The sequence below is a fragment of the Rhinatrema bivittatum genome, chromosome 16 (assembly GCF_901001135.1).
Source record: "Rhinatrema bivittatum chromosome 16, aRhiBiv1.1, whole genome shotgun sequence".
NCBI lineage: Eukaryota > Metazoa > Chordata > Amphibia > Gymnophiona > Rhinatrematidae > Rhinatrema > Rhinatrema bivittatum.
In genome coordinates this window covers 38,427,206-38,441,663 of record NC_042630.1, presented here as the reverse complement: position 1 = coordinate 38,441,663, position 14,458 = coordinate 38,427,206, and the positions used below count along the sequence as shown (strand labels likewise).

Below are 14,458 nucleotides of genomic sequence, written 5' to 3'. Positions count from 1 at the left end.
ATGGAGGTGTCTCCAGTGATCTAATCCTTACAATGATGGAGGTGTCTCCGTTCTAAGGATCACAGCACTGATGGATGTGTCTCCATTCTAAGGATCACAGCACTGATGGAGGTGTTTGCACTGTAAGGCTTAGAGTGCTGATGGAGGTGTAAGTGATTTGCCATGGCTGGAGATGCACCAGGACCGCAGTGCGGTGCTGCGGTAGGCAGTGTGTTCTCAGGGTGAAACTGCACCTTCATGGCTCTGTGCTGCTACGCCTGGCGTCTAAGCCTCACTCTAGACAGAACAACAGCATGCTACAGCAGATATCAGAGCAAAAGTTCCTGCAGAGATGCCGCGGGCGTTTGTTTGAATGGATTTTAGTAAAATAGCCCTCCCCCCTTCGTTTGCGGCATGAAGACATCCCATAATTACAGGGTTATGCAGGGACAGCAGTGGGAACTACATTTACAAATCAAAGGATCATTTCAGGACCTTCTCAAAATATGAACAGGAAAAGGTGCCTGTGAGTGAATGAAGAGATATTCAAAGCAAACAGAAGATATGTCATAAGCATCTTCCATAAGAAAGACTGGAAGGCTTGGGGAAGGACACAGGGATAGACAGCCTGTCACCTCTAGGACTGGAGGGCTCAGGGGATGGACACAGGGATACAGAGCCTGTCACCTCTAGGACTGGAGGGCTCAGGGGATGGACACAGGGATACAGAGCCTGTCACCTCTAGGACTGGAGAGCTCGGGATGGACGCAGGGATACAGAGCCTGTCACCTCTAGGACTGGAGAGCACAGGGATACAGAGCCTGTCACCTCTAGGACTGGAGGGCTCAGGGGATGGGAGCAGGGATACAGAGCCTGTCACCTCTAGGACTGGAGGGCTCAGGGGATGGGAGCAGGGATACAGAGCCTGTCACCTCTAGGACTGGAGGGCTCAGGGGATGGATGCAGGGATACAGAGCCTGTCACCTCTAGGACTGGAGGGCTCAGGGGATGGGAGCAGGGATACAGAGCCTGTCACCTCTAGGACTGGAGGGCTCAGGGGATGGGCGCAGGGATACAGAGCCTGTCACCTGTAGGACTGGAGGGATCAGGGGATGGGCGCAGGGATACAGAGCCTGTCACCTCTAGGACTGGAGGGCTCAGGGGATGGACACAGGGATACAGAGCCTGTCACCTCTAGGACTGGAGGGCTCAGGGGATGGGCGCAGGGATACAGAGCCTGTCACCTCTAGGACTGGAGGGCTCAGGGGATGGGGGCAGGGATACAGAGCCTGTCACCTCTAGGACTGGAGGGCTCAGGGGATGGACGCAGGGATACAGAGCATGTCACCTCTAGGACTGGAGGGCTCGGGATCGATGCAGGGATACAGAGCCTGTCACCTCTAGGACTGGAGGCCTCAGGGGATGGGCACAGGGATACAGAGCCTGTCACCTCTAGGACTGGAGGCCTCAGGGAATGGGCACAGGGATACAGAGCCTGTCACCTCTAGGACTGGAGGCCTCAGGGAATGGGAGCAGGGATACAGAGCCTGTCACCTCAAGGACTGGAGGGATCAGGGGATGGGTGCAGGGATACAGAGCCTGTCACCTCTAGGACTGGAGGGCTCAGGGGATGGGAGCAGGGATACAGAGCCTGTCACCTCTAGGACTGGAGGACTCAGGGGATGGGAGCAGGGATACAGAGCCTGTCACCTCTAGGACTGGAAGGCTCAGGGGATGGGAGCAGGGATACAGAGCCTGTCACCTCTAGGACTGGAGGGCTCAGGGGATGGGAGCAGGGATACAGAGCCTGTCACCTCTAGGACTGGAGGGCTCAGGGGATGGGTGCAGGGATACAGAGCCTGTCACCTCTAGGACTGGAAGGCTCAGGGGATGGGAGCAGGGATACAGAGCCTGTCACCTCTAGGACTGGAGGGCTCAGGGGACAGGCACAGAGGAAGGTTTCATTTGCTTGAAGCTGATTCTTATATTCAGACTGGAATATTTTTTACAGTGAATTCAGCAAAGACAGAGGAGCACTCCACTTCCCAAAGATCAGAGGTTTAGAGGAGTATTAAATCTTATATCTATAAACTATTTTTTTCTCTCTTATCTTGTCAGCACCAGACAATCTGATAAAAGCTGAGCAGAAATCTGTTTGGAGGAGGCAGCTGAAGAAACCCAGAGGAAGCAAGAGGTAAAAGTAAACCAGAGAGACCGTGGGACTATCTGTGGTATCTAAAACACATTTTCATGGGACAACTGGAAGTGGGGAGCGGTTGTGAGGGCCACAGGAAGCTGGAGCAAGAACAGCATGGATACCAGATGCTTCAGGTTAGAACAATGTATTCTGCATTTCAGCGCTGCCTCAGACCTCTCCTGCTGGCAAAGAAACCAGGAGGGCAGGAGCAGAGAAGGTGATGGAGAGTGGGAGCAGAGAAGGTGATGGAGAGTGGGAGCAGAGAAGGTGATGAGGAAAGAGGAAGGAGAAAAAGTGATGGCAGGGAGGGTGCAGAGCAGGTAACGAAGAGAGAGGAATCAGAGAAAGGTGATGGGGAGAAAGGGAGCAGAGAAGGTGATGAGGAAAGAGGAAGCAGAAAAAGAGATGGCAGGGAGTGTGCAGAGCAGGTAATGAAGAGAGAGGAATCAATAGAAAGGTGATGGGGAGAAAGGGAGCAGAAAAGGTGATGGAGAGAGAGAGAGTGAGAGCCATTAAGGCGAAGGGGAGAGAGAGCAGAGAAAGTGCTGTGGAGGGACTAGTACAGAGAAGGTGATGAAGAGAGAGAGGAGACTTATGGGATTCATTTGTGACCCTCTAAGTGGCGCCGCACTGCCGCTCTGAACTTTTAGATCCTGAAAACTTGTCATCTTCAACACAAATAGCTTTCCAGGGGGTTGGAAGAGAAATAGATTGAGTTGGTGAAAATCAGAAATCATCTTTGGCAAGAAGGAAGGCACCAGCTGAACAATAACCTTCTCTTCCGAAATGACCAAATAATGCTTCCTGCCGGAGATATCCTGTCGCTTGGAAATACACCTCGGAGAGGTAATCACAACCTGAAAAACAAGTCTTCAGGGTGAGATCCTTCATGGAAGACCCTTTAATTGGCTCAAAGGAAGGGCCAACCAAAACTTTTTAACACCAAATTGAGAAACCCACTCCCCCCCCCCCCCCCCAGGGCGGTGCCCCGACCCTAAATGGATGATGGATGTGCTTAAAGCCTCTCAGAAAATACATTTACATCCAGATGAGCCACTGCCAAAAAGCCTCAGATCTGCCTTCTGGAGCAAGCTGGGGTGGCCCCCTGCACTTTAAGGGAATCCAGGGCCCAACTGTTCTGCAGCCCCTCTGATGAAAGGTCAGAATAGATGACATGGATGTCTTAGAGAGGTTCACGCCACTGTCCTGACAGCCTCCGAACCTGAGTATAAGCTAAGAAAGTTGACAGTTTTTGAGCTTTCGGCATCGTTGCAATTATAGACATGAAAACGCCCCACTTGTGCAGACCTCTCCCCTCAAGTGGAGGTGGATCTGCCATGGGACATGGCCCCTGTCGCAGGAGATACCTCAAAACCCCCACCTTGAGACCCATCAGATTGGCAAACCATGGCCTCCTCGGCCAATTCAGAGTGACCAGTACCATCCTCTATCCACAGTAGCACTCACCCGATGAATGGCCATGGGGAGGGGGGAGGGGACACATACAAGAGTGGGCATCCATTCCCTCAACCTCCGATCCTTCCTGTGACCGAAACATTTGTCCATCTTGGCATTCCTTCCTGTTACTATGAAGTCCCACTGTGGTAAAGCCCCATCTGTCCACAATGAGCTGAGAGCCTTCCACTCTTCCAGGTCTAGCACATTCCCACTCAGGAAATCTTATTTGCACACTGTCAATACCAGCAATGTGGACAGCCGATAAAGACCAGACATGACATTCGGCACATTTCAGGACGACACCTGCCTCCCAGGCTACACCCAGACTCCTGGTTCCCCCTTGCTTGTTGACATACGCAACCTACCATCGCATTGACAAAAAAAACACTCTGACCACCATCTCTTGAATCAACAGGAAAACAGCCTGTATAACCCTGATCTCCAACCTGTTTATCAACCACGGCGCTTCCTTTCTAGGCCTTGAGTCACCTTTTCCTGGCAATGGGCATCCCAGACTGAAAGCCTCACATCATAGGTAAATACTGTCCACCCCAAGGGGTCCGTCCACCCCATTGGTCAGGTTGTCTAAGCTCAAACACCAGCCCAAACTCTGGATGCTGGCAGTATTGGCAAATGCATCTTGAAATCCTGCATCTCAGGGTACCACCTTCTCAGAAGAGACTGCTGCAAGTGGCACACATAAGCCCTTGCCCCAGGGACCACCTGTGTCGTAGACGCCAACGACCCCGGGATTTAAAGATAATCCCAAAGCTTGGGTCTCTGATACTCAAGAGCTTCCAAATCTGGATAGGCCTCTTGACAAAGAGAAATCCCAAAGTATCCCAACAACTGAGACAGCGTCAACTTGCTGTTGCCAAAATTCACCACTCAACCCAGAGACTCCAACAGCTGAACAACTCTGGAGATGGACTGATGACATTTCTGTTCTGACATGGCTCTGGATCAACCAATTGTCCAAATACCGGTAGACTAGGATCTTCTCCTTTCACAGACAGGAACGGGGCCAAGCCAAATGGAAGGGCCCTGAATGGGAAATGCTGCCCCAGAACCACAAAATATGGAGGTAGGCTTCCGACAGGAACTTCCCCCACCGGACTGCCACTATCACCGAATGCAGAGTGGGACCTGGAGACATCTGTTGAACATCTTGAGATCCAGGATAGCATGAAAGGTACCTTCCTTTTTTTTGGGACCACACAAAAGACAGAGCACTGACCCTGGCCCCACTTCAGGGTCCCCAGATGTGCTATTCCCTCACATGCACCAGACCAAGAACCAGCATCCAACCAGCAGAGAGAGAGAGAGCAGCACCGGCGGTGATCACCAGAAAGGGATGTGAGCTCTCTTCCATCAGTCACGGGCCTGGGGACCCCTGCTTCCCAACACCGCCACTCTGCTGCTGCGGCCGCCACCATCACCACCACATGCTGCCACCAGAGTGCGCCCTCCTGGGAGGGAGGAGGCACGGTTGCCACACAGGACAGGCAGGATACACCGGTGGCTGCCGTTACTACAGTTCCACCAAGTGGCTTCCTCACTCAGTGCCCCCCGACCTGCTCGGTCCTTGCTCAATGCCCCAAATGCCATTTCTCCCTTCTCCCCATTTTCAGCAGTTGCTTCGGATTGCAGACGCTCTTAAGCCAATGTACTGCACTCTCGCTCCAGTCCCGCCCGCATGGCTCAGGACTCTTGGGCTGTGTCTGGTCCCATCGGGAACATTTTTTTTTTTTTTAGAGAGGCTTGGTGTCCCCCAAGCTGCTTATATGCCCCACCTAGGATGCAGGGCAGAAATGAGGGTCACTTAGCATCACATCCCGGGGGCCGATGCAATAAGGCATGCGCTGAGAAGCGGGTGCTCGCACTGAGCGCCCGTTTTCCTAACACGCAGGCAGCCCACATCCCCTGGGCTGCCTGATGCAGAATTTAAACGAGGGGCTGCATAAGAACAGGGTGCGCTGGGGGAGAACCGTGCGTCCGTGGTGCTCGAATGCATCGGGCGCCCACAATCGCAGCGGGTGCCGAGTACGAGCGTCCGTTCTTCTCCCTCTTCTTCAGGAGGATTTTCTCGTTATGTTGCTGAGGTCTCTGAAGTGTCTTATATTATGGGCGTCTAAATTGTGCGGCCATTAGAAATTTAAAAAAAAAAAAAAAAATCAAGCCAACGTACATTGGTTTTTCTCCCCCACTAGCGGTAAATTAAAGCGTCAAAACGATACGAAGTAAGAGGAACCACAGAGAACCGTATTTTTTAAATTTTTCCTGAGCCCTGTAACTCGTGGATTGACTTTACGCCACCTCTGAGGCTGGAGTTAAATTTGCCGCGTTAAAAAGCGTGCATTGGGCGCCCAGTGCTTTCCTGCTTCAGGGGGGTAATAGCTAATAGTCTTATCTACATGGAACTTACATATGATGGGCACTGCTACGCATTTGTTTGCGAGTGCGTGTTGGATGCGCCAATCTCCTTATTGCACCCAACCCCGTGCAAACCTATTTGCTAGGCTGGGCACACTTTATTGCACTGGCACAAATTAATCACCCAGAGAAAAATAGAAACAGGAGAGAAAAAACCACTTCCTGTCTGCTTTCCACCTGCTCCAGGGCCTTTTGCTCTGCCTCTGTTCACCCTAATATACCCTGGGCACATTGGCCAGGGACTCGGGTGCGAAACACCGAGCTCGCTCCTGCAGATCTGAATCTGCAGCTCTCCTTCCAGCCCTGCGGATCAGGCAATTATCTTAACGAGGCGTAGGGGTTGAAGTTGGTTAAGAATTCTGCGTAGCAGGGGAGGGGGTGGATGGGGTGTCAGCCTGTGACTGGCTGCTGTCACAGCACTTCTACCCCCGGGCACAGTGGCAGTTTCTCGCACTCAGCTCCGATGCAGCAGGCCGTGGCGCGGTTTCCTGGCACAGAGCGCCATGTGGCCACAGCACTGCAGAAAGATGGGGGGGGCGGGCTGGGGATCTCTGTGGCTAGCTGCAGACTACTGTGCTAGCTACTGTAAGGCTACTGTAAGGCTGCACCTTACCGTAGCCTTCCTGCACAGGTCGGGAGGAAACCATACCAGGTGCATGCAGCACAGAATAAGGAATGCACAATTGTATGGTCTGTTTGTGGCACGGTGGCAGAACTGAACCTTGAGCCTGTGCACACATGGGTCTGGGATGAGTGGCCTACATTGGCTATGATGCACTCAATGACCTCACAGACTAGGCCGGCCAGGTGGCTTGCTTTATTCAGGACAGTCCTGTTCTTCTAAGGATTTGTCCCATGTCCTGCTTAAGCAAGAACAGGATGCTCAATTATCACCTTGTTTCGCATCTTCCCTTGGTAAAGTTACAGAGAAAACGGTGTACCAACAGCTGCTAGAATACATGGAGCCCGCTGGAATTCGTTCTTCCTGCAAGTTAGGGTCCTGAGCTGATCGTGCCACAGAAACAGTTCTTGGTTGATGGTGCGTGGAGGCAGGCAGACCGGGAGACAGACTCATTATTTGTGCTGTTAGACTTGTCTGCCGTGTTAGACACCATCGACCGTGATAATCCTACCGGACCGGTTGCGTGAGACTGGAATGAGTGGGCTAGCACCGTGTCGGCTTTCTTCGTTTCTGGCAGGGAGGATCCACGGTGCCCTGTGGAGCAGGGTCACGGTCAGCCCCACAGCTCAGGAAGTCTGGGGCTCCAGAAGGATGCGCGCTGTCTGTTTAACATCCGTGGGGCTCCTCTAGGGAAGGCTGTGCGGAGGGGGCGGGGTTGACTGCCACCTTAGTCACGGACGACGTTGGATTGGCGTCGGCGGTTGACGATGACCGGAGATCTCGGGTGTCCAGGCCCTGCTGGTGTTTGGAAGCGGGAGCAGCCTGTGCTGAAGCCGGGCCCTGTAGAAACAGGACCTACTCTGGGGGAGCAGGGGGGAAAAGGGCTTGGGCCACCTTTCCTGCAGCACTGGGGATGAGTTTGGAACCTAGGGACGTTCACCTTCATTCACAATCACAAACGGACAAGCAGGTGTCCATCTTCCTAAGAGCACATTTGTTTTCCCTGCGTTAGATCCATCGGCTGCAGCCACGGTAGGATAAGAAAGATTTGGATTAATATTAGGGAAAACTGATTATTGCAGAGCCTTCCGGCTATTAGATTAAAATGGCTGCAGTCGGTGCAAAATAGGGCAGCGCGTCTCAGAGAAGAGAAGCAGCGTTTGGATCATCCTGGCACCGGCTTCCCGCAGAGAATTCAGTTTAAGGTTCCTGCCCTGGTGTTTAAATGTCTTCATGGGGGCCAGTGCAGGAACTCCCAGCTCTCCCCCCCCCCCCCCCCCCATCAGCTTGTGCTCTAGAAAGGGAATTTCTGGTTACTCTCGGCGGTCTTCTTTTTGAAGTGAAATCAAAATAACCTTTTTCTTTTGTCCTGTCCAGAAACGTTTTTTGGTTTGGTTTTTTTTTTTGCAACAAGGAATGGCAATGTAGCTCAGTCGGGGGAGAGTATTTACACGGATACCGCGAATCCTCCCGATCGGAGAAATATGACATTTATTCCATGTTACTAGAACCTGCGAGATTTCTTCTTATCAATGGGGAATAATTTGCCACAAACGGCGAGCTTTCCTCATCTGTAACATTGCTGCCTAAATATTTAGGGCTCCCCATGGCCCAGGGGAGAGGAAGGGTTTCTGTGTTTGCCCGGGTAAGAATGGTCGGGCTTAGGACAACAGCAGGATTTGATAAGGTTTTTACCCAGGGGGAGGGGTCCTGTATTCTGGGGGTGCCTTGCTGACCACCCTGACGCACACTGCACCCGTTAAAATATCCCTGGCTCTCACCATAATAAGGGCTTTCGGAAAAATGCTGGGGAATAGTAAAAGTGTCCATTTCAGAACGCAAGATTCATGGGGTTGGTTTGGTTTTGTTTTTTTTTTTCTGTACCCAGCAATTTGCAGTCTGTTTCCCTTCCAGCTTGTCGTGTATGAAGGCTTCACAGCTGGATCAAGCTAACTCCAGCTGTGAAGAAGAAAATTAGAGCAAGAGAGATCTCCCCCACTGTGAAATGAGGGAGGTGCAGCCGTTCCAGGGCCCAAAGGAAAGGAAATCCGGGGAAATTCTGCAGGGAGTGGACCTTTAAGGTCACCAGGTAGCTGCAGCTCAGCGGGGGCAGGCTGAGCCAGTCTTGGTTTTAGCCCCCAGTGTATCCTGGATCCTGAAGACAAGATGTGCACAAGATGTGCACAAGATGTGCACTAGAAATAAAACCAGGATGAGCTCAGCCTGCCCCGGGAGCTTGCAGACAAACTTACCAGCCAGGATCAGGAAACAAACAGCATGGATTTTAACTGCGCATTTTAAGCCGGACTCTCCTCCTCAAAATCAGAGGCACAGAATCAGATAACAGCTAAACTGCTCCAGGCCCACCCCGGTCTCTGCAACACAGCAGCCCCCCCCCCCCCCCCCCATGCAATCTCTCACTTTGCCCTTCACTTCCCCACCCCTCAGGATCCTCCCTGCTGGTCTGATGCCTTCCCATGCAAGAGGTAGGGAACCTGCAGTCCTCGCGGACACCAATCAGTTCAGGCTATCCCTCATGAATATGCAGGCGATAGATTTGCATACGGTTGAAGCAGTGTGCGTGCCTATCTGCCTCATGCATATTCACGAGGAACAACCTGGAGGGAAGCAGGGACTGCTCTCGGCAGGGACTGCAGGTTGCTTACCCCTGCTCCCGTATGGAAGGGCCCCTTGCACTCTATGGGAAGGAGAAGTCCCCTCCTGTCTGCTGGAAGATGGTAAATGTCCTTTTTTAGTGCGTTTCAGAAAGGCTCTACTGATTTTGATGTCTGTCTGTCTGTCTGTCACCGGAGCTGTCCACACAATGGTGCTGAACAATGGGACCCCTCCCCTCTCCATTGCATGTGTATATACACAATTATTCATGATAAAGAGAACTTCAGATCCTCACTAATAAATGCTCGTTAGTGAACCCCAAGCTTTATTGATAATTCTTGTCCTCTCTCATTTTGGGGTGCTGGCTCCTGTTTTTTCTGTGAAGGCTGTGTCCATCAGATGCTTCTTTGGAGCAGGGGAGGAAAGGAGTGCTGGAAAGGCAGCTTATGGGAGGATGCCAGAAGCCGGAGGCAAGGGGCAGCAGTTGCCTCCCCCCCCCCCCCCCCCTCCAGCCACAGAATCCTCGGGACCATTCCCTAAGAAAGCGACAGGAGCGCGGGGCTCTGAGCAGAGACAGCTGGACCCCAGGCCTGAGCACAAGGAGTCCCTGATAACATGCCCTGAGCACAGGGAGACTCCGATACATGCCCTGAGCACAAGGAGTCCCTGATAACATGCCCTGAGCACAGGGAGTCTCCGATACATGCCCTGAGCACAGGGAGTCCCAAATCCCCACCCCGAGCACAGGGAGTCACTGAACCTAGCTTGCTGCTGAAGTGCAGTTACTTTCCTCGCTGGAATCAATGTTCCCCTAATACACAAAATTCACTTTTACTCTCTGTTTTGAAAAGGGAATGGAAAACTCTTTTTTTTTTCAACCTTGCTTTTACATCGCCGCATAGTACAATCTCTTCCTATAGCAATGGATAGTGCAACATGGAGGTCACGCAAAGGCGAAGAGCCTCAGGGATCCATCCTAGGGACGATTCCATTAAATATCTGTGAGAGAGACTGCAGAGGAGTTAATAAGAAAAAGTTTGTCCGTTTGCAGTTGGCACTAAGAGCTGCATCAGAGTGGACGCTCCTGAGGGAGGAGACAGAAGGAGAAGGGGTCTGAGAAAGCCTGAGGAACGGTGGCCGCGTGCTTGGCTGCTGGGATTCAATGCAAACTCCTACCAGGGTCATGCACTAGGGGATGCAGAAATCGAAGGGAGCGATGCATGGTGTGCACCGAGCAGAAAAGAGACTGCAGGGTGATCATATCTTAGACTAGCCAAGCAGTGCCACAAGGTGCTGGACAGAGCTGGAGGGATGCTGGGGTGCAGAGGCAAAGGAGAAGAGGGATGTCTCTGCTGTAGGTGGTGAGGCCTGGCCTGGAGGATTGTGTCCAGCTCTGGCAGCTGCGCCTCTGAAAGGCTGGAGACGGAGCAGAGGCAGTCCAGAGAAGGGCTTCCAGAATGGTACAGGGGGGTGAGGTTCAGTCTGGAGGAGAGGTCAAGATGTGCCTTATGTGCCTTCCTTCTACCCAGCCTCCTACCTCTTTCTTTTGCTGCCAACGGTTTTAAAATCTTAGTGCAGGCATTTCCTGGGCTCCCTCTCATCTCTCCGGCCTAGGGCATGAACTCCCATCCTGGCATTCATGAGTCCCTTCACTCACTGCCACAAACGTGTCTGTAACACGCTGCCTGCACCTCCTTCGACATGCTTGATGACACTTCACTGCTCCCCTCCGTATGACATGGTTTGCATTAAAGAGGGGGCTGCTATAGCAGAACTTGGCATCTGGTATTATCCACAAGGTTACTTTTTTTGTGGGAGAAGACGTATACAGGGGGTGCGGAGGTCTGGCAGCCCTGCAGGGCCCGGGGAAGTGTGCATCCCTCATGGGCTGTGACGCTCTTCGTGGGTGCCCAGAGAGGCTGATTCACGCAAGCTTTTGAGGCCAGGAGGCTGATGCAGGTCTTAGGCTGGCGGGGGCAGGCAGAGCTTGGCGCAAGGTGGGGAGGGGAGACAGACGGGAACCAAATAGGAGCACTGGGACTGAGTCTGCCGTGACCCGCTGGCAGCACCAGACGCCCATCCCCTGCCCTCTCAAAGCCCAGCACTTTGTCCGGGTGCTGCCAGAGAAGCGGCCCAGTGGTCACTCAGAGCAGCGAAGTCAGGGATCCCCCTCCCACTGCTACTCCTTGTGAGCTTGGGCAGGTCACTTTACCCTCCGGGGCCCCAGGAAGAAGGTCAAGGGGTCATTAACTAAGCCTTTTGCCCCTGGAGACGGAATGGGACTAAAGCTGACCCTTACACTGAGAGCCCTCTGGGGATAAGGCAATGCCCCCAGCACCTGAATGTGATCGGCTCTGGAGGGCCCCTGAAAGGCGGAATACGAATCAAACAAAGAAATAAAAGTCAATTCATAAGGCACAGTACAGCGGAAATAACAAAAATAGACCAGGACAAGATCTATGGTCTCTGATCATATTCTGGCCTCTTTCTCTCTCCCCACCTGTCCTGGGGATGCAGGGGATACCCCCTTTCAAAACCAAGACCAGAAAATCCAGTTCCACTGGAGCAAGAACAATATCTCCTCCACCTCATTTTACTTCCTCAAAGCAGCGTCCGCCTCATGGGCCAATTATTCGACCGAGACTCACTCCCCATGTCCATCTCTCCGATGACCTCCCCCTCCTCTCTTCTCCCCCTGTTCCTCTCTCTCTCTCCCCCCTTTTAATTCTCTCTCCTCCTCTCCGTCTTTCCTAACATAAAGCCCCCCCCACCCACCCCCCAACTCCTCCCATTCCGCCGCCACCGAAAAGAACCAAGAAAAAAAGCCCAAATTTAGGAACTGCGCCACCTCGTCTTTCATTGGGGGTTGCCCGGCGTCCCATCACTTATGTCTTCTAACCGGGCCACCTGCTTTGGCAGCCTCTCCCTCCACTCCCCCCCTTTCCATCTTTATCTCCCTTAAAATCAAGTCATCCTTTGACTTCCTCTCTTCTTTCAAACTTTGGGCATTTTTTTGTATTTTAAGAAGAAGTAGAACAGACCTGAAGGGAAGGGAAGGAACTTTGTGCATATTCAGGTCTGGAGTGGCACAGGACAGCTAAGATGTCAAGGAGACAAAACAGTCCTCCCTGTATTTCCACATCCTCTTCCCTACAGTCAGCCCTCTCTCTCCCTCCCCCTCCCTTAATATCTTAAACTTTCTTCCCTTCCCTGAAAACCCCATTTTTCTATCCACCTGCCACCCGGATCTTTGATTGCCCCCCTCCCCTGCACCGAGTTCAAATCACTCTCGCTCTTGCTCCTTCTTCCTGATTTTTTTTTTTTTTTTACAATTTTTTCTCCCCCTTTGCTCCTCTCTTTTCCTCCCTGGGCAGCTGCAGCAGGGGGTGGGGGGAGCACTGCTGGGGAAGGGACAGAGCCCGGCAACTTCTGCAAAGCCCCAAATCCCGGCAACTGAAACCTGCAAAGCAGGCGACCCGAAAGACAAGAGAAAGGAAGGGAAAAATGCAGCCCCCGAAGCCTCTCACCTCGCTCATGGTGCCGGGCTCGGATCTGCTCGGCTTCTCCTCTCAGGGCGTGAGGAAGCCTCGGTCGCGTTCGCTGAGCGCACAGTCAGTTTGTCCGTCTGCCTCTCTGTAATCCAGCTCGCTCTCTCTCTCTCTCTCCTCTCTCGCTCTCCCTTTATAACATCTCTCTGGAGTCAGGGCTGAGCGACAGCTGTGCACAGCCTATGGCTGCGGGCTCCGGCGTTTGCTGCATTTTCCGAAAAAAAAGGGCTGCTCAGAGGGGGATCTGCGGGGGGGGGGAGGGAGAGCTGTCCCTGCAAAAGTGTGGAAGGAGGGCTCGGGAAAGGATGAACCTTGTAAACGGATCTTGCTCTCCTATAGTGCCCAGCAGCTGCACTATGCTATGTAGCGCTGCACAGAGACAGGTGATGGCCCAGCCTGTCCTGCAACCTGTTTATGGTTTGACTGCCCCCCCCCCCCTTGAACAAAAAGAAAAGAAATAAATACAAATGTATAGAAGACTGCAATGTACCTGCTGAATTACAGTCCCCTATTGTCAGACCAAGGTCATGTTTATTAACTGTAATCAATGCAGACAGGGGCTCATTTCTGTCCATTTTATTTTTTTTTTTTGGGGGGGGGGTCCTTTTTTGTATCTTGGTTTTATTTTTAGTGTTAAAAAAATTGCTTATGTATCTCCCGAACCATTCAACCTACCTCAAAGAAAAAGGTACTGGGTGGGGGGAGGGGGCAGGGGGAGGGATATAAGGGGGGTAGTGAGTGTGTGTGTGTGTGTGTGGGGGGGGGGGGTGTGCACCAATGCCAAATCTCTCGCCCTCCTTCCCTTTCACGCGCTCAGGCTGCTGGGGCAGGTAAGCTTCCGGGATCCATGCCCCAGTTTCACCCAGCACAAATCAGCTAGAAATGAAAATGTGCTTTCCCTCTAAACATGTGGAGCCAGCCCCAAACTGAATAACCATCACCCTGTCCCATTAAGCCTATGGGATCCGTGCACACATTATTTCCTGAAGCACACAACCTACAGCAACCGAAGTTTCAGGATAAGTAGAGATATCTAAAAGCTAGAAACCAAAATGATTTCCCATAAAACTTGTGCATCCAGCTAAAAATTGACAAAGAATAGGATTTTCCCTGTTAAATGTATGAATCTGTCTGTGTGCACGTTCTCTCTCTAACCATTCAACCTACAGCAACATTTTCAGCTGTATGAAAGCTAGAAACTGGACCAACATTATCCTAGAAAACTTGGGGATCTAGCCAAAAATGTTCATAGTTATTGTCAGAAAAAAAACCCAAAAACCCCACTCTTGGGAATTGCTCTAATTCCTTTCTTACTTGAATGCCAGCTGTGGGTTCTGAGCACAGTAAGTGCAGAGCTGTGAATCTGGGTCTCTTGTTGGGTTTATGACCCAGGTGATGAGGTTGTCCAATGTCTGGGGAAAGGTCTTTGATCCTACTGCTGTCTGGAGCCTAACCTATGAGACGGATATCATTTGATCTGTTCAGCCAGGTCCAAGAGCTGACTGATCTCTGCTCCAGGAAGCTTTCCAGAAGGGTTCTGAGCCTGAAAAATATGGAAGGGGAGTTGGGAAAGGAGCATGGAGCGAGTACCTCTGCTGGCTTGAG

General features: G+C 52.1%; 1 protein-coding gene across 1 annotated transcript in view; it reads right to left on the bottom strand.

The window, feature by feature from the left end:
- The window catches only part of PCP4L1 (Purkinje cell protein 4 like 1), a 49,396-nt gene extending 36,439 nt beyond the window's left edge, over nucleotides 1-12,957 (bottom strand). The window contains exon 1 of the mRNA XM_029581749.1: nucleotides 12,833-12,957. Coding sequence (XP_029437609.1) covers nucleotides 12,833-12,841 — 9 coding nt within the window. The 5' untranslated portion in view covers nucleotides 12,842-12,957. The remainder of the gene's footprint in view (nucleotides 1-12,832) is intronic.
- Between the last annotated feature and the right edge of the window lie 1,501 nt (nucleotides 12,958-14,458).